Source organism: Elephas maximus, chromosome 14 (assembly GCF_024166365.1).
Source record: "Elephas maximus indicus isolate mEleMax1 chromosome 14, mEleMax1 primary haplotype, whole genome shotgun sequence".
Lineage (NCBI taxonomy): Eukaryota > Metazoa > Chordata > Mammalia > Proboscidea > Elephantidae > Elephas > Elephas maximus.
Window position 1 is genome coordinate 24,704,316 of NC_064832.1, and position 22,179 is coordinate 24,726,494.

At 39.9% G+C, this 22,179-nt stretch overlaps 1 protein-coding gene across 1 annotated transcript in view; it reads right to left on the bottom strand.

Annotated features, from left to right (window-relative positions):
* Positions 1-20,268, bottom strand: part of LOC126058277 (phosphatidylinositol 3,4,5-trisphosphate 3-phosphatase TPTE2-like) — a 310,242-nt gene extending 289,974 nt beyond the window's left edge. The window contains exon 1 of the mRNA XM_049853315.1: positions 20,140-20,268. Within this exon, the coding sequence (XP_049709272.1) occupies positions 20,140-20,228 (89 nt within the window). The 5' untranslated portion in view covers positions 20,229-20,268. The remainder of the gene's footprint in view (positions 1-20,139) is intronic.
* Positions 20,269-22,179: the final 1,911 nt, after the last annotated feature.

The following is a 22,179-nucleotide window of genomic DNA, read 5'->3' on the forward strand; positions in this document are numbered from 1 at the left end:
ACCAGACCCGGGCCAGAATGTGCATTAACAATCTCCTAACAAGAACACAGTGCAGGCATTCATGTACAGTACAGGGCCTATAGCAATTCAGTTTTGCTCAGTAAAACTTCTGTTTGCAGAAGGCAAATTTCTCAAATTCACTGCATGAAGAAGAAATTAAAATAATTTCTTATTTTATTTGATTAAGTCAGAGGATTTGATTAAGTCAGTGGGTTTTTTTCTTACTGAAAAACTTGTAAGTCAATATGGCCTCTGCAGTCTCTTAGCTGTAAAACAATGTAAAGGTACTCCCTTTCAAATATGTGCAGACACTTGGGTTTTATAGGTTTTCAATATGCACTTTGTTTTCCACGGGTGTGAATGTGGATTAACAATGTCTTAATGAGAACACAATGCCATTTTTCTTGTGCAACTACCAGGGCTATAGTTATGTAGTTTTGCCGAGTAAATCTTGTGTTTGCAAGATTCAAAGTAACCGAATTCATTGCATGAAAAGAGAAACGAAAATACATTTTCTCATATTCTAAAGACAGAAGGTTTCACTAAGCCAGAGCTTTTTTTTTTTCTTTCCACTTATTTAAAAACAAGCAAGCTAATATTGCCTCTGCAGGCTCTCAGATGTAAAAGAATGTAAAATTACTCCCATTCAAATAATTGCAGGCACTTGGGATTTTTAGGTTTTCAGGATGCATTTTGTTTTACCTGTGCATTAACAATCTCTTAACGAGAATACAGTCTAGTTTTTCCTGAGAACGTACACGGGCTGTAGTGATGTAGTTTTGCTGTGTAAGCCTTGTGTTTGCAAGAGACAAAGTTACCAAATTCATTGCATGAAAGAGAACCCAAAATACAGTTTCTCTCATTCTATTTGATTAAGGCAGGCAATTTGATTAAGACAGAGGGTTTTTTCTCATTGAAAAACATGCAAGCTAATGCTGCATCTGCAGTTCCTTAGTTGGAAAAGAATGTAAAGTTACTCCCATTTAAATACGTGCTGTCACTTGGGATTTTTAGGTTTTCAATATGCACTTTGTTTCACGCACGCATGAATGTGCATTAACAATCTCGTAATGAGAACATGATGCAGTTTTTCCTGAGAAATACCAGGGCTATAGCGATGTAGAGAGCGCAGTGCAAGTATTCCCGTGCAAGTACAGTCACTATAGCGATTTAGTTTGCTGAGTAGCGTTTGCAAGAGGCAAAGTTATTGAATTCACTGCATGAAAGAGAAATTAAAATACAGCTTCTCTCATTCTACTGGATTAAGTTAGAGGCTTTTTTCTCTTATTGAAAAACATGAGAGCTAATATTCCTTCTACAGTCTCTCTGTTGGAAAAGAATGTAAAGCCAATCCCATTCAAATATGTGCAGACACTTGGGTTTTATAGGATTTCAATACGCACTTTGTTTTACCCTGGTGAGAATGTGCAACAACAACCCCTTAACGAGAACAGCATGCGGGTATTCCTGTGCAAGTACAGGGGCTATAGCGATGTATTTTTGGTGAGTAAAAGTTGTGTTTGCTATACGCAAAATTATCAAATTCACTGGATGAAGGAGACATTAAAATAGCTTCTCACATTCTACTTGATTAAGAAAGAGAGTTTGACTAAGTCAGAGATTTTATTCTCTTACTGAAAAACATGCAAGCAAATACTGCCTCTTGCAGTCCCTTAGGTGGAAAAGAACATACCGTTACTCCCATTCACATATCTGCAGACAACAGGGTTTTATAGGATTTCAATATGCACTTTGTTTTAGCCTAGTGTTAAAGTGCATTAACAATTTTTTAACGATAACCCAATGCAGGTATTCCTGTGAAAGTACAAGGGATATAGGGATGTACTTTTGCTGAGTAAAGGTTGTGTTCGCAAGAGACAAAGTTATTGAAGTCACTGCACTAAAGAGAAATTAAAATACAGTTTCTCTCACTCTACTTGATTAAGTCAGAGGATTTTTTCTCTTATTGAAAAACATGCAAGCTAATCTTGCCTCTGCAGTCTCTTAGGTGGACAAGAATGTGAGGTAACTGCCATTCTAATACATGCAGACACTTGGATTTCACTCATTCTACTTGAATAAGTCAGAGGGTTTAATTAAGAGGGTTTTTTCTCTTATTGAAAAACATGTAAGCTAATGTTGCCTCTAGAGTCTCTCAGTTTGAAACTATTGTAAAGTTACTCCAAATATGTACAGACTGTTGGGTTTCTCTCATTTTACTTGATTAATTAAGAGGTTTTGTGGTCTTATTGAAAAACTTGTAAGCTCATGTTACTTCTACAGTCTCTCAGTTGCAAAATATTATAAAGTTACTCCCATTCAACAAGTTGCAGACACTTGGGTTTTATAGATTTTCAATATGAACTTTGTTTTACCCAGGCATGAATGTGCATTAACAATCTCAACAAGATACAATGCAGTTTTTCTTTTATTGAAAAACACGCAAGCTAATGTTGCCTTGCAGTCTGTCAATTGGAAAAGATTGTAACGTTACTTCAAGTACATACACACACGTGGGTTTTACAGGTTTCGATATGCACTTGGTTTTCCCCGGGTGTGAATGTGCATTAACTCTCTCTTAATGAGAACACAAAGCAGTTTTTCTGTGCAAGGACAGGGGCTATAATGATGCAGCTTTGATGAGTTGACCTTGGTTTTGCAAGACGCAATTTACTGAATTCATTGTATGAAAGAGAAACCAAAATACAGTTTCTCTTATTCGGCTTGATTAGGACAGGCAGTTTGATTAAGTCAGAGGGTTTTTTCTCTTATAGAAAAACATGCAACCTAATGTTGCCTCTGCCATCTCTTAGTTGGAAAAGAACGTAAAGCTGCTCACATTAAATTCTTGAAGACACTCGGGTTTCTCTCATTTCTACTTGGTTAAGTCAGAGAGTTTGATTAAATCAAACAGTTTTTTCTTTTACTGAAAAACATGTAAGCTAATGTTACCTCTGTGGTCTCTCAGTTTGAAAAGACTGTAAAGTCACCCCATTCTAATAAGAGCAGACACTTCGGTTGTACAGGTTTTCAATACCCACTTTGATTTACCCAGGCGTGACTGGTGCATTAACAATCTCTTAATAAGAACACAATGCAGGTATTCCCATGCAAGTACACAGGCTATACGGATGATGTTTTGCTGAGTAAACCTTCTGTTTTGCAAGAGGCAAAATTATCGAATTCCCTGCATGAGAAAAATTAAAATAGTTTCTGTCACTCTACTTGATTAAGCCAGAGGGTTTGATTAAGTCAGAGTTTTTCTCTGATTGAATAACAAGCAAGCTAATGTTGCCTCTGCAGTCTCTTAGTTGGAAAAGTATGTAAAGTTTCTTCCATTTTAATAAGTGCAGTCACTTTGTTTCTCTCATTCTACGTGATTAAGTCATGGGGTTTGATTAAGTCAGAGGGTTTTTTCTCTTAGTGAAAAACATGTAAGCTAATGTTGCCTCTGCAGTCTGTCATTTGGAAAATATTGTAAAGTTACTACCATTCAAATACGTGCAGACACTTCACTTTTTTAAGCTTCCCACTGTGCACTTTGTTTTACCCGGCTGTGAACATGCATTCACAATCTTCTCATGACAACAGAATGCAGTTCTCCTGTGCAAGTACACAGCCTTAAGCGATGTAGCTTTGCTGAGTAAACCTTGTGTTTGCAAGAGGCAAAGTTACCGAATTCGTTGCATGGAAGGGAAACCAAAATACAGTTTCCCTCATTCTAATTCATTAAGGCAGGGAGGTTGATTAAGTCAGAGGGTTTTTTCTCCTTTTGAGAAACATGCAAGCTAATGTTGCCTCTGCAGGCTCTCTGTTGGAAAAGACTGCAAAGTGAATCCCTTTCAAATACATGCAGACTCTTTGGTTTTATAGGATTTCAATATGCTCTTTGTTTTACCTGGGCATGAATGTGCATTAACAATGTCTGAATGAGAACACAACACAGTTTCTCTCCACAAAGACAGGGGCTACAGCAATGTAGTTTTGCTGAGTAGACCTTCTGCTTGCAAGAGCAACGTTACTGCATTCATTGCATGAAAGAGAATCCGAATAGAGTTCCCCACATTCTACTTCATGAAGTCAGAGGGTTTGATGAAGTCAAAAGTTTTTTTTTTTTTTTTATTGAAAAACATACAAGCTAATGTTGACTCTCAAGCCTCGCAGTTGGAAAAGAATGTAAAGTTAATCCCTTTCAAATACGTGTAGTCTTTTCCCCATTTAACTGACTTTGGGCCTTTGTCAAATATCAGCTGCTCATATGTGAATGGATTTATGCCTGGATTCTCAATTCTGTTCCACTAGTCTATGTATCTGTTACTGTACCAATACCAGGCTGTTTTGACTACTGTGGCGGTATAATAGGTTCTAAAATCAGGTAGAGTGAGGCCTCCCACATTGTTCTTTTAAAATAATGCTTTATTTATCCAGGGCCTCTTTCCCTTTCATATGAAGTTGGTGATTTGTTTCTCTGATTACAAAATGTTGGAATTTGGATTGGAATTGCATTGTAACTATGGATTGCTTTTGGCAGAATAGACATTTTTACAATGTTAAGTCTTCCTATCCATGAGCAAGGTATGTTTTTCCACTTATGTAGGTCTCTTTTGGTTTCTTCCAGTAGTGTCTTGTAGTTTTCTTTGTATAGGTATTTTATGTCTCTGGTAAGATTTATTCTTAAGTATTTTATCTTCTTGGGGGCTACTGTAAATGGTATTGATTTGGTGATTTCCTCTTCGATGTTCCTTTTGTTGGTGTAGAGGAATCCAGCTGATTTTTCTATGTTTATCTTGTATCCTGATGCTCTGCTGAACTCTTCTGTTAGTTTCAGTAGTTCTCAGGGTTTTCTGTGTATAAGACCATGTCACCTGCAAATGAAGATACTTTGACTTCTTCTTTACCAATCTGGATGCCCTTTATTTCCTTATCTAGCCTAATTGCTATGGCTAGGACCTCCAGCACAATGCTGAATAAGAGTGGTGATAAAGCGCATCCTTGTCTGATTCCCGATCTCAAAGGGAATGCTTTCAGACTCTTTCCATTTAGAACAATGTTGGCTGTTGGTTTTGTATAAATGCCCTTTATTATGTTGAGAAATTTTCCTTCTATTCCTATTTTGCTGAGCGTTTTTATCATGAGTGGGTGCTGCACTTTGTCAAATGCCTTTTCTGCATCAATTGATAAGATCATGTGGTTCTTGTCTTTTGTTTTATTTATATGACAGATTACATTCATAGTTTTTCTAATGTTGAACCATCCCTGCATACCTGGTATGAATACCACTTGGTCATGGTAAATTACTTTTTGATATCATGTTGAATTCTATTGGCTAGAATTTTGTTGAAGATTTTTGCATCTAAGTTCATGGGGATATAGGTCTGTAATTTTCTTCTTTTTGTGTTGTCTTTACCTGGTTTTGGTATCAGGTATATGCTGGCTTCGTAGAATGAGTATGGGAGTATTCCGTCCTCTTCTATGCTCTGAAATACCTTTAGTAGTAGTGGTATTAGCTTTTCTCCGAAAGTTTGGTGGAACTCTGCAGTGAAACCATCCGGGCCAGACCTTTTTTCTGTTGGGAGTTTTTTAATTGCCTTTTCAATCTCTTCTTTTGCTATGGGTTTATTTAGCTGTTGTACCTCCGTTTGTGTTAATTTAGGCAGGCACTGTGTTTCTAGAAATTCATCCATTTCTTCTAGGTTTTCACATTTGTTCAAGGACAATTTTTCTTAGTAATCTGATATGATTCTTTTAATTTCAGTTGGGTCTGTTATATCGCCCATCTCATTTCTTAATCAGGTTATTTGCTTCCTCTCCTGTTTTTGTTTTGATCAGTTTGGCCAATGGTTTACCAATTTTTGTTAATTTTTTCAAGGAACCAGCTTTTGGTCTTGTTAACTCTTTCAATTGTTTTCCTGTTCTCTATTTCATTTAATTCTGCTCTAATTTTTATTATTTCCTTTCTTCTGGTGCCTGTGGGTTTCTTTTGTTGCTCTCTTTCTATTTGTTCAAGTTGTAGGGATTATTCTTTGATTTTGGCCCTTTCTCCTTTTTGTATATGTGCATTTATTGGTATAAATTGACCTCTGAGCACTGCATTCGCTGTGTCCCAAAGGTTCTGAAAGGAAACGTTCTCATTCTCATTGGATTCTTTTTTTCTTTATTCCATCCTTCATGTCTTCTATAACCCAGTCGTTTTTGAGTATGATACTGTTCAGTTTCCAATACTTTCATTTTTTTCCCTGCTTCTTCTGTTATTGATTTCTCTTTTTATGGCCTTATGGTCAGAGAACATGCTTTGTAATATTTCAATGTTTTGGTTTCTGCTAAGTCTTGCTTTATGACCTAATATGTGGTCTCTTCTAGAGAATGTTCCATGTACCCTGGAAAAGGAAATATACTTGGCTGCCATTGAGTGGAGTGTTCTTTATATGTTTGTGAGGTCAGGTTGGTTGATTGTGGCATTTAGATCTTCGGCGTCTATGAGTCGGAATCGACTTGACAGCAGTGGGTTTCGTTTTTTTGTGTGTCTGTGTGTTTTTATTGAGCTTCTTTCTGGATGTTCTGTCCTTCACTGAAAATGGTGTGTTGAAATCTCCTACTATAATTGTGGAGCTATCTCACTTTTCAATGCGGCTAGAGTTTATGTTTCTTGCAGCCCTGTCATTGGGCGCATAACACATTTAATAGGATTATATCCTCCTGCTTTATTGTTCCTTTGGTCATTATATAGTGTCCTTCCTCATACTTTGTGGTGGATTTAACTTTAAAGTCTATTTTGTCAGAAATTAATATTGCCAATCCTGCTCTTTTTTGATTGTTTGCTTGATATATTTTTTCCATCCTTTGAGTTTTAGATTATTTGTGTCTCTAAGGTGTGTCTCCTGTAGGCAGCATATAGATGGATCACGTTTTTTTTTTAATCCATTCTACCACTGTCTGTCTCTTTATTGGTGCATTTAGCCCATTTACATTCCCTGTGATTATGGATAGATAACGAGTTTAGTCATTTTGATGTTTTTTTTATGTGTGTTGTTGACAGTTTCTTTTTCCCACTTATTTTTTGCGCTGAGTAGTTTATATATTGTCTTTTCCTCACATTCATTGTTGTTGATTTTGTTTCTGCTGAGTCTCCATATTTTTCTTATATTCTATTTTCATGAGTAGGATTGTTAGTCTCCTTTGTGGCTACCTTAATATTTACCCCTATTTTTCTAAGTGTAAACCTAACTTTTGTTTCTTTATATTGCCTTGTCTTCCTCTCCATATGAAAGATCTGTGACTACATTCCTTAGTTCCCTCTATTGTTTTAATGTCTTCTTTTATGTAATGACATCACTGTTTCCATTTTGTACAATTTTTTTATCTTGACTTATTTTTGTGATTTCCCTATCTGGGTTGACATCTGATTGCTCTGTCCAGTGTTCTAGTCTTGGGTTGATATTTGATATTATTGATTTTCTAACAAGAGAACTCCCTTTAGTATTCCCTGTACTTTTGGATGGGTTTTTATGAAATCCCTAAACTTCTGTTTATCTGGAAATGTTCCACTTTCACCTTCATATTTGATAGTTTTGCTGGCTGTATGATTCTTGGTTGGCAATTTTTTTCTTCAATGCTTTATATAAGTCATCCCATTGCCTTCTTGCCTGCATGGTTTCTGCTGAGTAGTTTGAGTTTATTCTTATTGACTCTCCTTTGTAAGTGACTTTTCATTTATCCCTGGCTGCTCTTAAAATTCTTTATCTTTGGTTTTGGTGAGTTTGATTACAATATGTCTTGGTGACTTTCTTTTAAGATCGACCTTATGTGGAGTTCAATGAGCATCTTGGATAGGTATCTTCTCATCTTTCACAATATCAGGGAAGTTTTCTGCCAACAAATCTCCAACAATTCTCTCTGTATTTTCTGTTATCCGTCTCTGTTCTAGAACTTCAATCACTCATAGGTTGTTTCTCTTGATAGAGTCCCACATGATTCTTAGGGTTTCTTCTCTTTTTAAGCTTCTTTTATCTGATTTTTCTTCAAATATATTGGTGCCAAGTGCTTTATCTTCAATCTCACCAATTCTGCTTTCCACTTGCTCTATTCTGCTCCTCTTTCTATTGAGTTGTCTAATTCAGTAATTTTATTGGTAATCTAAATTTCTGAATGCTCTCTATGGATTCTTGCAGCTTATTAAATTTTCCATTATATTCTTGAATGACGTTTTTCATTTCTTCAACTGCTTTATCTGGGTGTTCCTTGGCTTGTTCCACATATTGCCTGATCTCCTTCCTGATCTCGTTCATGATGTCTTGAAGAGTTTCGTGTATTATTCTTTTGTATTCTGCATCCACTAATTCCAGAAAGGCACCTTCATCCAGAACATCCTTTGATTCTTTGTTTTGAGAGCTAGTTGAAGCGTTCATGGTCTGCTTCTTTATATGATTTGATATTGACTGTTGTCTCCAAGCCATCTTTAAGTTATTGTGTTAGTTTATGTTTGCTAACTGTACCCTAGCTTCTTGCTTTGTTTTGATATGCCCAAATCGGTTGCTTAAGTGGGCTAGCTTGATTATTTTCACCTTTGAAGCTCTAAGGTCCTGTCACCAGGTGGCTAGAGATGTTATCAGTTATATCAGCTTAGGAGTCCATTCACTTTTCTCGCATGGATTCAGCTCACGTGTCCAGGTAGTTGGTCATCAAGTGTGCAGTACAGGCTCTGTCCTACAGTCTTAGAGGGGCGCGTGTGATTGGTGTAGGTACCAGTATCTGGTTGCAGCAGGGTGTCATGCTCTGAACAAGCCAGGAAGCTGAAAACCATTCACCAAGTGACTGTGAGGAAAGTGCGTCCCTGTTCCCTAGAGCAAACAGGTGGGTGGGTTCTGCAGACGGACCATGGGTGCCCAATGCTTTTGGTTGTTAGGATTGGGAGGTACCAATTATCCTTGGACCCCTGTTGTGGGTGGCTGGGTGACGTGAATGGAGCCACCAGTACTTAGGCCCCTAATGTGGGTAGGTAAGGACCCTATTTAATAGGCAAAGTGGTGTCCAACATCAAACACCCACCTCTCCACTGCACAGCTGAAACCATTGCAGTTTGGCAACAAGGGCCTATTCTCAGGAAATAGGCCCACACATGTCCATGCAGGGGGGAAAGGTATTCAAAGTCCATGGACCATTTATCCCTGGACAAGAGCTGTTTCTGTCCTGAGCTCCCCAGGTTAGTGGAGCTGACAGATTATCTCTTCCCCCAATTGTGAATTTATTCCTTCTCCAAGGCCAGGAGAATGGCTCAGGGCACTCAGCAGAGCCTATCTCAGGCCTACAGAAATCAACAGCCTCCAAAGCTGGCTTGGCAGCAAGTACTTAGCTTTCGCTGAGAGCACCATTCTTCTCTGGTTCTGGAGGTGTGAGTATGTTGTGTGGTTGGCTGTTTCTCCCTGAGGAAACTGCAGCTGAACACTACCACCAGCCAGCTGCAGCCGCTCCCGGGAATGGTGCCTGAGGATTCCCAGCGATTCAGTTCTGGCAACTCCTCTCCACTTCTGAACTGTCTCTCCCAACCCCTGGTGCTCAGTCCATTTTCTAACTTTGCATTTGATATTCAGGTCTCCTAGCTTGTCAGAAATATAATCATTTCACTTGTTTTTTCAGGTCTTTGTTGTAAGAGGGTTCACTGGATGCATGTGACTACTCCACCATCTCGGCCCCGCCTCCTCCAGATCATCTAACTTAATCAAGTAGAATGAGAGCAAACATGTTTCTGCACATATGTGAATGGGAGTAACTTTAAATTCTTTTCCAACAAGATTCTAAAGATGTTTAACATAAGCTTGCATGTTTTTCAATAAGAGAAAAAAACCTATGATTTAATCAAATCCTCTAACTTAACCAAGTAGAATAAAAAAAAAGAATTGATTGCATGTATTTGAGTAAGAGTAACTTTACATGCTTGTCCAACTAAGATTCTGCAGAAGCAAGATTAGCTTATGTGTTTTTCAATAAGAGATAAAACCCTCTGACTTAATCAAACCCTCTAATTTAATCATGTATAATGAGAGAAACAAGTATGTGCAAGTATTTGCATGGGAGTGACTTTACATTCTTTTCCAATTAAGATTGTGCACATGCAGTATTAGCTGGCATGTTTCTCAATAAGACAAAAAAAAACCTCTGATTTCATCAAATCCTCCAACTTAATCAAGTAGAATCAAAGAAAACAACTGACTTCACGTATCTGAATGGGAGTTAACTTCGCATGCTTTTCCAACTAAGATTCTGCATATACCACATTGGCTTGCATGTTTTTCAATAAGAGAAAAAAACCTCTGATTTAATCAAATCCTTTAACTAAGTAGAATGAGAGCAAACAATATCTACGCATATTTTATGGGAGTACCTTTACATTCTTTTGCAACTAAGATTCTGCAGAGGTAACATTAGTTTGCATGTTTTTCAATAAGAGAAAAAAACTTCTGATTTTTAATCAAATCATCATTTAACTTAGTCAAGTAGAATCCAAGAAAACAAGGGCCTGCACATATTTCAATGGGAGGAACTTTACATGATTTTCCAACTAAGATTCTGCAGATGCAAAATTAGCTTCCATGTTTTTCATTAAAGTAAAAAAAAAACTTCTCATTTAATCAAATCATCATCTAACTTAATCAAGTAGAATCCAAGAAAACCAGGGCCTGCACATATTTCAATAGTAATAACTGCATGCTCTTCCAACTAAGATTCTGCAAATGCAACACTAGCTTGCATGTTTTTCAATAAGAGAAAAAAAGCCCTGATTTAATCAATTCATTGTCTAACTCAACCAAGTAGAACCCAAGAAAACAAGGGACTGCACGTATTTGAATGGGAGGAAGTTTTACATGCTTTTACGACTAAGATTCAGCAGGTGCAACATTAGCTTCCATGTTGTTCATTAAGAGAAAAAAAAAACCCCTCTGATTTACTCAAATCATCGTCTAACTTAATCAAGTAGAATTCAAGAAAAGGAGGGCCTGCACATATTTCAATGGGAATAACTTTACATGCTTTTCCAACTAAGATTCTGCAGATGCAACACTAGCTTGCACGTTTTTCAGTAACAGGAAAAAAACCTCTGATTAATCAAATCATCGTCTAACTTACCCAAGGAGAATCCAGGAAAACAAGGGACTGCACGTATTTGAATGGGAATAACTTTACATGCTTTTCCAACTAAGATTCTGCTGGTGCACCACTACTTTGTGTGTTTTTCAATAAGAGAAAAAGATGTCTGATTTAATCAAATCATCGTCTAACTTTATCAAGTAGAATCCAAGAAAGCAAGGGACTGCAGGTATATGAATTGGAGTAACTTTACATGCTGGTCCAACTAACATTCTGCGGATGCAACATTAGCTTGCATGTTATTCAATAAGGGAAAAAAAGCTTTGCATTAATCAAACCATTCCAAGTACGTATTTGAATGGGAGGAACTTTACATGCTTTTCCAACTAAGATTCAGCAGGTACAACGTTACCTTGCATGTTTTTCAGTAAGAGAAAAAACCTTCAGATTTAAACAACTCATCATCTAATTTAATGAAGTGGTATCCAAGAAAACAAGGGACTGCACATATTTCAACGGGAGAAACTGTACATGCTTTTCCAACTAAGATTCTGCAGATGCAAAATTAGCTTGTATGTTTTCAATAAGAGAAAAAAAATCTGATCTAATCAAATCATTGTCTAACTTAATCAAGTAGAATACAAGAAAACAAGGGAATGCATGTATTTGAAAGCCAGTAAGTTTACATGCTTTTCCAACTAGATTCTATAGATGCACCATTAGCTTGTATGTTCCTCAATGAGAGAAAAAAAAATATCTGAAATCATCAAATGATTGTCTAACTTAATCAAGTAGAATCCAAGAAAACAATATGCAAGCTAACAATAGGCATCTGTAGAGTCTTGGTTGGAAAAGCACGTAAAGTTACTCCCATTCAAATATATGCAGTCCCTTGTTTTCTAAGATTCTACTTGATTAAGTTAGCACATTTGATTCGAGCAGAGGGTTTTTTTTTCTGTTATTGAAAAACCTTCAAGCTAACACTGCTCCTGCAGTCTTAGTTGGAAAAGCATGTGAAGTTACTCACATTCAAATATGTGCAGTCCCTTGGTTTCTTGGATTCTGCATGATTAAGTTAGGCACATTTGATTAAATCAGAGGTTTTTTTCTTTCTCTTACTGAAAAACCTGCAGGCTAATGCTGCATCTGCAGACTCTTGGTTGGAAAACCATGTCAAGTTACTGCCATTCAAATATGTTCAGTCCCTGGTTTTTGTGGACTCTGCTTGATTAAGTTAGGCGCATCTGATTAGGTCAGAGGTTTTCTCTTTTTCTCTTATTAAACAACCTATTGTACGAATGACCACAGGAAATGTCTGACAATTCCACCATCTTGGCCTTGCCTTGAACATTAGTTTCTGTACATTTGCCTGTTCCTGTCATTTCATAAAAGTGAGAACACACAATATTTGTCTCTCTGTGATTGAGTTATTTCACTCAACATAATATTCTCCAAGTTTGTCTGTGTTCCAAGATGTTTTAGGAACTCATTCTTCTGTATTGTTGAATAGTATTCCACTGTATGTTGTTGTTAGGTGCCATACAGTCAGTTCCAACTCAGGGCTGAAATAAACAGAACACTGCTGGGTCCTGCACCATCCTCACAGTTGTTGTTATGCTCCAGCCCATTGTTACAGCCATTGTGTCAATTCATTTCATTGAGGGTCCTCCTCTTTCAAATCTGTTCCAACTCATAGCAACCCTATGTGCAACTGAGTACAACACTGCCGGGTCCTGTGCCATCCCCACAGTCATTGCTATGCTTGAGCTCACTGTTGTAGCCGCTGTGTCAATTCATCTTATTGAGGGTCTTCTCTTTTTCACTGACTCTTGTCTTTACCAAACATGATGCTCTTCTCCAGGGCCTGGTCCCTTCTGGTAACATGTTCAAAGTTTCTTTGCTTCTAAGGTGCATTCTGGTTGTATTTCTTCCAAGACAGATTTGTTTGTTCTTTTGGCAGTCCATGGCATATTCAGTGTTCTTTGCCAATGCCACAATTCAAAAGTGTCAGTTCTTCTTTGGTCTTCCTTATTCATCATCCAGCTTTTGCATGCATATGATGAAAACGCTATGGCTTCGGTCAGTTGCATCTTAGTTTTCAATGTAACATCTTTGCTTTTCAATACTTCAAAGAGTTACTTTGCAACAGAATTGCCCAATACATTCTTTGATTTCTTGACTGCTGCTTTCATGGGTGTTGACAGTCAATCCACGTACTCTGAAATCCTTGACAACTTCAATATTTTCTCAGTTTATCATGATGTTGCTCATTGGTCCAGTTGTGAGGATTTTTGTTTTATGTTGAGGTGTAATCCATATTGAAGGTTGCGGTCTTGATCTTCATCAGTAGTTCTCAACCGCAGCAATTTTGTCTCACGGGGGCACCTGGCAATGTCTGAAGACATTTTTGGTTGTCACAACTTGGACAGGAAGTGGTACTAGCGTCTAGTAGGTGGAAGCCAGGGATGCTGCTAAACATCCTACAGTAAACAGGACAGCCTCTCCTCTCTCTCCCTGCAACAAAGAATTATCCAAAAATGTCAGTGGTGCAAAGGTTGAAAAACCCTGCCCCAAGTAATTCTCATACTCACTAAGGTTTGAGAATTATTCACCTAAGCTTTAAACCAGGATTTGAAAGGAAAGAAGCATCTGGACAAAAGATTATTGAGAGGATGAATAAAACTTCTGCAGTCTCTAGAAAAGGCACTGGAGCAACATTCACCTACCTGCATCTCATTCACCCACACTTAACTCAGCAATGCATATCCCTTCCTTTGGGATCTTAGCCACAGTCTGTCTGTGAGAGGAAACTGCTACAAGACTAGTATAGTCATAGTATATTGTGGAATGCCTAGAGAAAGAGATGAAAATCATATGTAGCTATCTGCCCAGGACTTGTGACTAAATCAACTATTGCCACTGCCTGGACATGAGCCAATACCCAAGAGAAAGTAACATGTTTATATCAAGCGAGTAACTGAAATGTGATAGCCACAATCTCCCTTCTCCTGCCCTGACTCTCCTAAAGGTTTCCTAGTTCCTCTAGGTACAGGGGTTTGTTTTGTTTTGTTTTTAATCTTACCTCTTTAGGTGGAAGTTACCCAATCCTCAAGTACTTCTACAAGGCCTACCACACTCTCTGGAGGTAAATACTAGCACTATAAGCATTTAAGAGAATGCACAGCTTTTCTACCTCCAAACTCCAACCCCTCATTTCTCAAGCCAGCTCCTTATGTGCTTCTTTCCTATTTTCCAAAGGCATCGGTGATTTGGATCACTTTCTGGATTCACATCCAACTATGCCACATGGTTCCTCTCCCAGGTTTCTCTCAGTAGCATGAGACAAAGGTTCCCCCAATTCCACCCCACAGACTGGCCCTAAAACAAGCCTATAACCCCCTTCCACTGTAATGGTTTTTACTGCTAGTCACTCCTAATCTTTTAAATTTCCAAAATGAAAGCAGAGTGAAGCCTGCATTCTTGAAGCCACCTCTCTGAATTCCCTCCATGGAGAGACCAACATCCCTTTGTTCTATCGCTTTTCTTTTTTAATTCCTGGGGATGGAATTCATCACACATTCATCCTAATCTTTCAGAGCACAGCCTCCCATCCAAGGGGACAATAATAATAAATAACAGTACTGAGTATTCACTATGTACTTGGTACTGTTCTAAGTGCTTTATATATACTGTGTCTAATTATGGTGTTCGTAAAGAATACTGAATATACCATGGACTGCCAGAAGAACAAACAAATCTGTCTGGGAAGAAGTACAGCCAGGATGTTCCTTAGAAGCAGGGACAAAGAGACTTCATTTCACATACTTTGAACACGTTATCAGGAGGAACCAGTCCCTGGAGAAGGACACCATGCTTGGTAGAGGGTCAGCAAAAAAGAAGACCCTCAGTGAGACAGACTGACACAGTGGCCGCAACAACAGGCTCAAGCGTAACAGTGACTGTAGGCACGGTGCAGGACGAGGCAGTGTACGATGACTGTAGGCACGGTGCAGGACGAGGCAGTGTACAGTGACTGCAAGCACGGTGCAGGATGAGGCAGTGTTTGGTTCTGTTGTGCACAGGGTTGCTGAGTCAGAACTGACTCAATGGCACCTAACAACAAGAACATCTAAACCCTGTAATAACCAGATGAAGTAGGTACTATTCCTGTACTTCACTATGAGGATTTTACCTTGCCCAAAGTAACACAGCTAGTGACTGGTACAGCTTCTAAATCGTTCCCTCTGGTAGCCTCTCTCTGTAAGAATGCCCCATTACTGCAAAAACTTGAGTGCTAACAAAACATTCAAATTCCAAACTCAGTTAGTCACAATTCTACAGAAACTCCAAGCTGATATCCATAATATTAGCATTCCCACTTTATCCAAGAAAAGTCAGTCAACTCAGGATATGGCCTGGCAAGCAACACCCCTACTTTCTGGATGTTAGGAGAGAACCAAATTAATGAAGTAAGCACATGAGCTACTAGAGGGCAGGGTCCATACCTTAAGTGTGCTCTAGACAGTGTTCCTCTCAGAAGAGTGGGTGTTTAACCAACACTTGAAAGTGGAAATAACTTGATGACTCCCAAGACAAGTAGCAAGTGGCAAAACCAGGAAGATATCTCTACTCTAGGTGTATCACCCATAAGCCTGTATACTAGATGTGAACCGGCTTCAGGGAAGGGAATTCAATCCAGTCCCATCAGCATCTACTCGGTGTGCCTAGTTTCACAAACTAACAATACAGATGAAGAGGTTTAAACAAACATGACTATCTCAGCTTCCCTTTCAAGTTGTATTACATAAGAAGGAATGCACTTGCACCTTCAGGAGGAACCAACCCCAAGTTGACAAGATCTCAGGTAACTCCAACTGAAAACCACATCTTTCTGACATCTCCCCAAATGAGAGTTCACTGTGAGAGCCTCTTCTCAATGAACAGGAGCCTCCTGTAGATTAATAGTGTTTCCTGCTCAAGTCCTGCACTTCCTCGAGCAGCACAATGTCACTCATATCTTCTTATTTCCTTTCCTCCTAAAGCACACAAGCCTCATGAATACCACCTAAGTATAAAATGAAAATTATAAGACAGACTCCCATGACCTTCTTAGAGGAAGCTGAAATGGTAACTTGGTAACCATCCAAAATAAACTGATTTCCTGCTAGTTTGATATCTAACATCTATGGAAACCTTATGATAATACAGCCTTAGTGTATGACAGGAGCCCTGGTAGTGCAGTGGCTAAGAGCACGGCTGTTAACTAAAAGGTCAGTGGTTTGAATCCTCGGAAACTGTATGGGGCAGTTCTATTCTGTCCTGTAGGTTTGCTATGAGTCAGGATCAACTCAACGGAAATGGGTTTGGGTTTTTGTTTGTTTGTTGTTGTTATTAGGTGCCGTCGAGTTGGTTCCAACGCATAGCGACCCTATGTAAAACAGAACGAAACACTGCCCAGTCCTGCACCATGCCTACAATCGTTGTTATGCTTGAGCCCATTGCTGCAGCCACTGTGTCAATCCATCTCGTTGAGGGTCTTCCTCTTTTTTGCTCACCCTCTACTTTACCAAGCATGATGTCCTTCTCCAGGGACTGATCTCTCCTGACAACATGTCCAAAGCGTGTAAGACACAGTCTCGCCATCGTTGCTTCTAAGGAACATTCTGGTTGTACTTCTTCCAAGACAGATTTGTTCATTCTTTTGGCAGTCTATGGTATAATCAATATCCTTCTCCAACACCACAATTCAAAGGTGTCAATTCTTCTTCGGTCTTCTTTATTCACTGTCCAGCTTTCACATGCATATGATGCAACTGAAAATACCATGGCTTGGGTCAGGAGCACCTTAGTCTTCAAGGCGACATCTTTGCTTTTCAACATTTTAAAGAGGTCTTTTGCAGCAAATTTACTCAGTGCAACTCATCTTTTGATTTCCTGACTGCTGCTTCCGTGGCGTTGTTGTAGATCCAAGTGAAATGGAATTCTTGACAACTTCAATCTTTTCTCCATTTATCATGATGTTGCTTATTTGTCCAGTTTTGAGGACTTTTTTTATATGTTGAGGTGCAATCCAAACTGAAGGCTGTGATCTTTGATCTTCATCAGTAAGTGCTTCAAGTCCTCTTCACTTTCAGCAAGCAAGGTTCTGCCATCTGCATACCGCAGATCATTAATGAGTCTTCCACCAATCCTGATGCCCCATTCTTCTTTACGTAGTCCAGCTTCTTGGTTTATTTGCTCAGTATGCAGATTGTATAGGTATGGTGAAAGGATACAACCCCGATGCACACCTTTCCTGACTTTAAACCATTCAGTATCCCCTTGTTCTGTCTGAACAACTGCCTCTTGATCTATGTACAGGCTCCTCATGAGCACAATTAAGTGTTCTGAAATTCCCATTCTTCGCAATGTTATTCATAATTTGTTGTAATCCACACAGTAGAACACCTTTGCATAGTCAATAAAACACAGGTAAACATCTTTCTGGTATTCTCTACTTTCAGCCAAGATCCACCTGACCTCAGCAATGATATCCCTGCTTCCACGTCCTTTTTTGAATCCAGACTGAATTTCTGGAAGTTCTCTGTCGATATACTGCTGCATCCACTTTTGAATGATCTTCAGCAAAATTTCACTTGCACATGATATTAATGATATTGTTTGATAAATTCCATGTTCAGTTGGATCACCTTTCTTGGGAATAGGCATAAATATGGATCTCTTCCAGTCAGTTGGCCAGGTAGCTGTCTTCCAAATTTCTTAGCATAGACATGTGAGCACTTCCAACACGGCATCCATTTGTTGAACCATCTCGACTGACATTCTATCAATTCCTGAGCCTTGTTTTCCGCTAATGCCTTCAGTGCAGCTTGGACTTCTTCCTTCCTTTTTTTTTTATTTTGTGTAAGACAAAAAGGAACTCCAAAATTACTAAGTTATGGTCCCTGCCTTGAGGAGTTCAGTAAAGTCAAAGAAGTGCATACTCTGAGATTTTTTTATAAACAAGCAAAATAAATATCTTTTCCAAAGATTTTATTCATATATGCCCTCGCTTAGAGCTACTGCCAAAATATCAAGCTCACAAGGCTTCCTTACTTCTAGCTGCCTACTAATATCTCCATGTGTACATCCACAAACAACATGATTTCAGAATGCAAGACTATCTCCTCTGTATCTCTTTCCATACCCACTCCATAGTCTACTTTTCCTAATCATACATTAATCAATGAAATCCTCATCCACCAGTCTCTCAAGTTAGAAACTTTACATACTCTCTTTCCCCAAATAGTCACTAAGTCCTGTTGCATCTATCTCAGAAACAGGTGTAAAATCTATTCCCCTCATCTTCCTTACCACTGCCACACTCTTCAACAGCTCTAATTAGTCTCACTGCCTCATTTCTCATTACTTTAACTTGCCCTTCTGTCACTCCCTAACTTAAAAAGCTCCAATGGCTCCCCACTCCCACAGCCTTATCACCCGGCAATTTCACCACCACACATCTTGTTTTGGACAAACTTCTGAGACTTAAACACTATGCCCTGCCCCCCCTCATGCTTTTACCATGCCTTTGCTAACGTTGTTATCTCTGACTGGAATGCATTTCCTCACTTGTGCTAGTTCCTACTCATCCTTCAACATTCAATTCAAGTATCTCCTCCCTGTGACTATTTTCCCTGACTCTCCCAGATAATGGCCCTTCTGCAGTATTCTCTTCACACTGCGTCAATTTCTTTATATACATACATAACACAGAGCACGACAAATTTTCATCTGAATGTTTCTCTAATGTCCTGGAGAAAAAGTACTCATATTTCTAACCCCAGTGTGAGTTACACAGTAAGTGCTCAATAAATGTGTGTTGAATAAATAGTTCAATTTGGATCACTGTGAAATGGATCAATTTGTTATTTGGCCAGTTCTTCCAAATTTTATGGATTCCTGAACTAGATTCCATGTGAAATTTCAACTTTCATACAACTGCTTTGGAGTTTTCAAGTTTTACTTTCATTATACAAATGTTGAACAAGTAAATGGATTATAATGCTAAAACTTCAATGAAAATGCCAAAGGCTCCCCTATTCACCAAGCAAAGAATGGGAATTGCCCCTTTGCAAGCCTAACAAGAGGGATCCTAACAATCCTTTCCCTCGACTCTGGCTGATCTTATATTCCCAGAGCCTTCACAGGGGAAGTACTGTGCACAAAATCCAACCGGCAGCACACCCAAAACAATTTCAATTAACTCCTGCGAAATTAAGTGCAGAGACACAAACTGTACTTGTCCTAGCTGACAAAGTCACTGAGAGCACAGAACAGCAAAGAAACCGATGTCATCACGCTGAAAACTTTTTCTGGGGGGTAGGAATTGACGAGGGTCTGATGATCCAGACACGCACCTGGGGCCCGGCCCAAGTCTCTACTTTCCTATTCTCCAGTAGCCGCACTCCTTCCCGGGGAGCCAGTTTTGTCTCCTCTTGCTTCATCCCCATACCTGCCCGGGAACGGGTTCCGTTCCCTAGCTCAACCAACTAAGCCCAAGAAAACTTGGTAGCTACAGTGAGCCTGTGTGGAGACAGAGACCGAAAACGGGGACGACCTCGGACAAACCGGCCTTCCTCTAGCCCTCACAGGTCTTGCTTCACGCCCTCGTTCTTCGGCCAAACTGGGCGGAAGTCCAACCAGGAGCGGAAACAACCTGGGCGGAGAAGCAGCTGGAGAGCTCGGGGTCAGCCCAGTGCTGGGGTCAAATGTCAGAGCCTCGGGTGGGGGGGCCTTCTGAGGCGCGGCGACGGACGGAGCTGACTGGCACCTGGTGTCCCGAGGGACGGCTTCTCGCTCAGCTCAGTCGCCCCGGGCCAGCCTTCCCCGCCGCTGGCAGCCTTGGCCCGCCTCAGCTGCTGTCCCCACCCCCCGGATCACCCCGGTCGTCCTTTGCGCAAGGGCAGGCCCCGCCCCCAGGCCGCCCCACAGAGCCGCCTCGGGGCAAAGGCCTGGTCTGGCAGGATCTGCGGCAGTGGCCAGGTTCGGGGACCAGCCCTAGCCAGTGCCGCTTACCGAGCCCCGGGCACGCCCTCCTCCACCCGCGCCGCTCCCGGGTCCGCTCGCTCCCGACGCCACCGACACTGCCGCTGCTTCCGGCTCATGGGCGCGCTCCCAACCTCCCCCGACCCCGGTGCGCCGTGCCACTCCAGGTCCTAAAGCCCGCCGGCGTGACGTGCTCGTTCCCGCCGGCGTGACGTGCTCGTTCCCGCCGGCTTCCTGAGGACTATTCTCAGACCACAATTCCCAGCAAGCACAGCAAGGAGTACCGCTCTCGAAAGACATCGTCAGAAGAAAATTGGCACAGGACGCATGTATTGAGTACTGGATGCAAGTCGCACTAGCAGTTTTTTAAATATGACGGACTTTTTGGACTCGACGGTTCCACTTCCAGGAAGGACTGTATCCTCTAGAAACATTGGCAAAGCCTGGGAGGATGTATGTTCGAAGATATTTATTACAACATTGTACCAGTGAAAGATTGGAAACAAACGCATTCATTCAACAAATACTTATTGTGTGCCTTCTATGTGCAAAGCACCTTGTGTTAATTCAGCAAGTTACTTAACCTCCCTAAATAATTTATTATTTTTAAGTCTTGGTTTGTTCATATGCAAAATGTAAGATTAAATAAGATATGCCAAGCACTGTTCCAATAGTGTATCTATAATGTATATTGTGTGTGTGTATATAATATAATGTATGTGTGTATACACACATATATATTCTCATTCAACCATATAGTGACTTTATGACATAGATATATATAAGAAAACAGTGGTTCAGAGTGATTAAATAGGTTGTGCTGTTCTCCAGCACAATGACCAAGTTCTGTAGCATCAGAGACGATGGTATCCTGGATGGTATCCTGCTGAAAAATAGTTGTTGTGAGTTCTATTTCTCAGTCTTTAGAGAGTGCCTTGGTTCCGGTTCCTGCTCTTTTTCCAAGTCAGTTCCTCTTGTCTCCTGCAGGTTGTGTGAGCCTCTTATATTCGTGTAATAAATTTCATTTTTACTTAAGATAGCCATGGTCTATTTCTGACACTTTTAACCAAAAAACTCAAGTGATATTACACACAGAAACATATGCTTACACAAGCTTAGACATTTTTTCACCAAACATCTATTGAGGTCTTTCTTTGTGTCAGGCTCTGCCTTAAGATCGAGGATACAAAGATGAAAGAAATCCTGTGGCAACTAGGAACAACTGGAGGAGGAGAAAATTTGAGAAGGAAGATGATGTTTAGGGTATGTTGAAATTGAATTGCCTGTGAAATACCCAGTCAGAAATATTTAGTAGGTATTTGGATACCATTTATGGGAACTCAGCAAGCTGTCTGAGCTGTAGATACTTGTAGATTTTGGAGCTATTGCCTTAGAGGTAACGGTCAAGCCTTGATAGAGGGAGATAGCCCAGGAAGAGGAAACAGTAAAAAAAGACAAGAAGTCCAAAGATGGAAATGAGGTGGAAGAGAGAGCAACAACATTTAAAGAATGGTGAAGGAAGATGAACCAATGAGAAATGAAACTCCAAAGATAAAAAAAAAAAAAAAGATAGTACTATATAAAAGAGAGAGTCTGAGGGAAAAGATGCCATGGAAACCACAGGAGGGACTTGCAATAAGGAGGTTGTCAAAATGTTTCAGAGAGAAAAGGAAATAAAAATGTCCTCGAAAACCTCGACAAAGCTATTTTAGTAGTGGTTTGAGGAATGAATAGTGAAAAATAAGAGAAGTGATAAGGGTGGAGGTGTGCAGGTGATGATGAAAGTGTGAATTCTGAAACAGGACAGACTAGAGGGTGTTTCTATGCTGAGAACAAGAGGACAGAATGAGGCTGATGAAACAGAAATGGACGCAGGTTCCTTGGGGAAGGTAGGAGGGCAAGAGAAGGGAGCCAGGGCTCGTGAAGAATGACTGACCTTGGAAGGAGGAGCGAGACCAAATAACCTGAAAAGGCAACCAAGGGGTGGAAGGGCCCATTCATATAAATTTATAGGTGTTGCTGGAAAGATTACACACAGACTCAGTTCTTCTAAAGTAAATTTCATTTTGT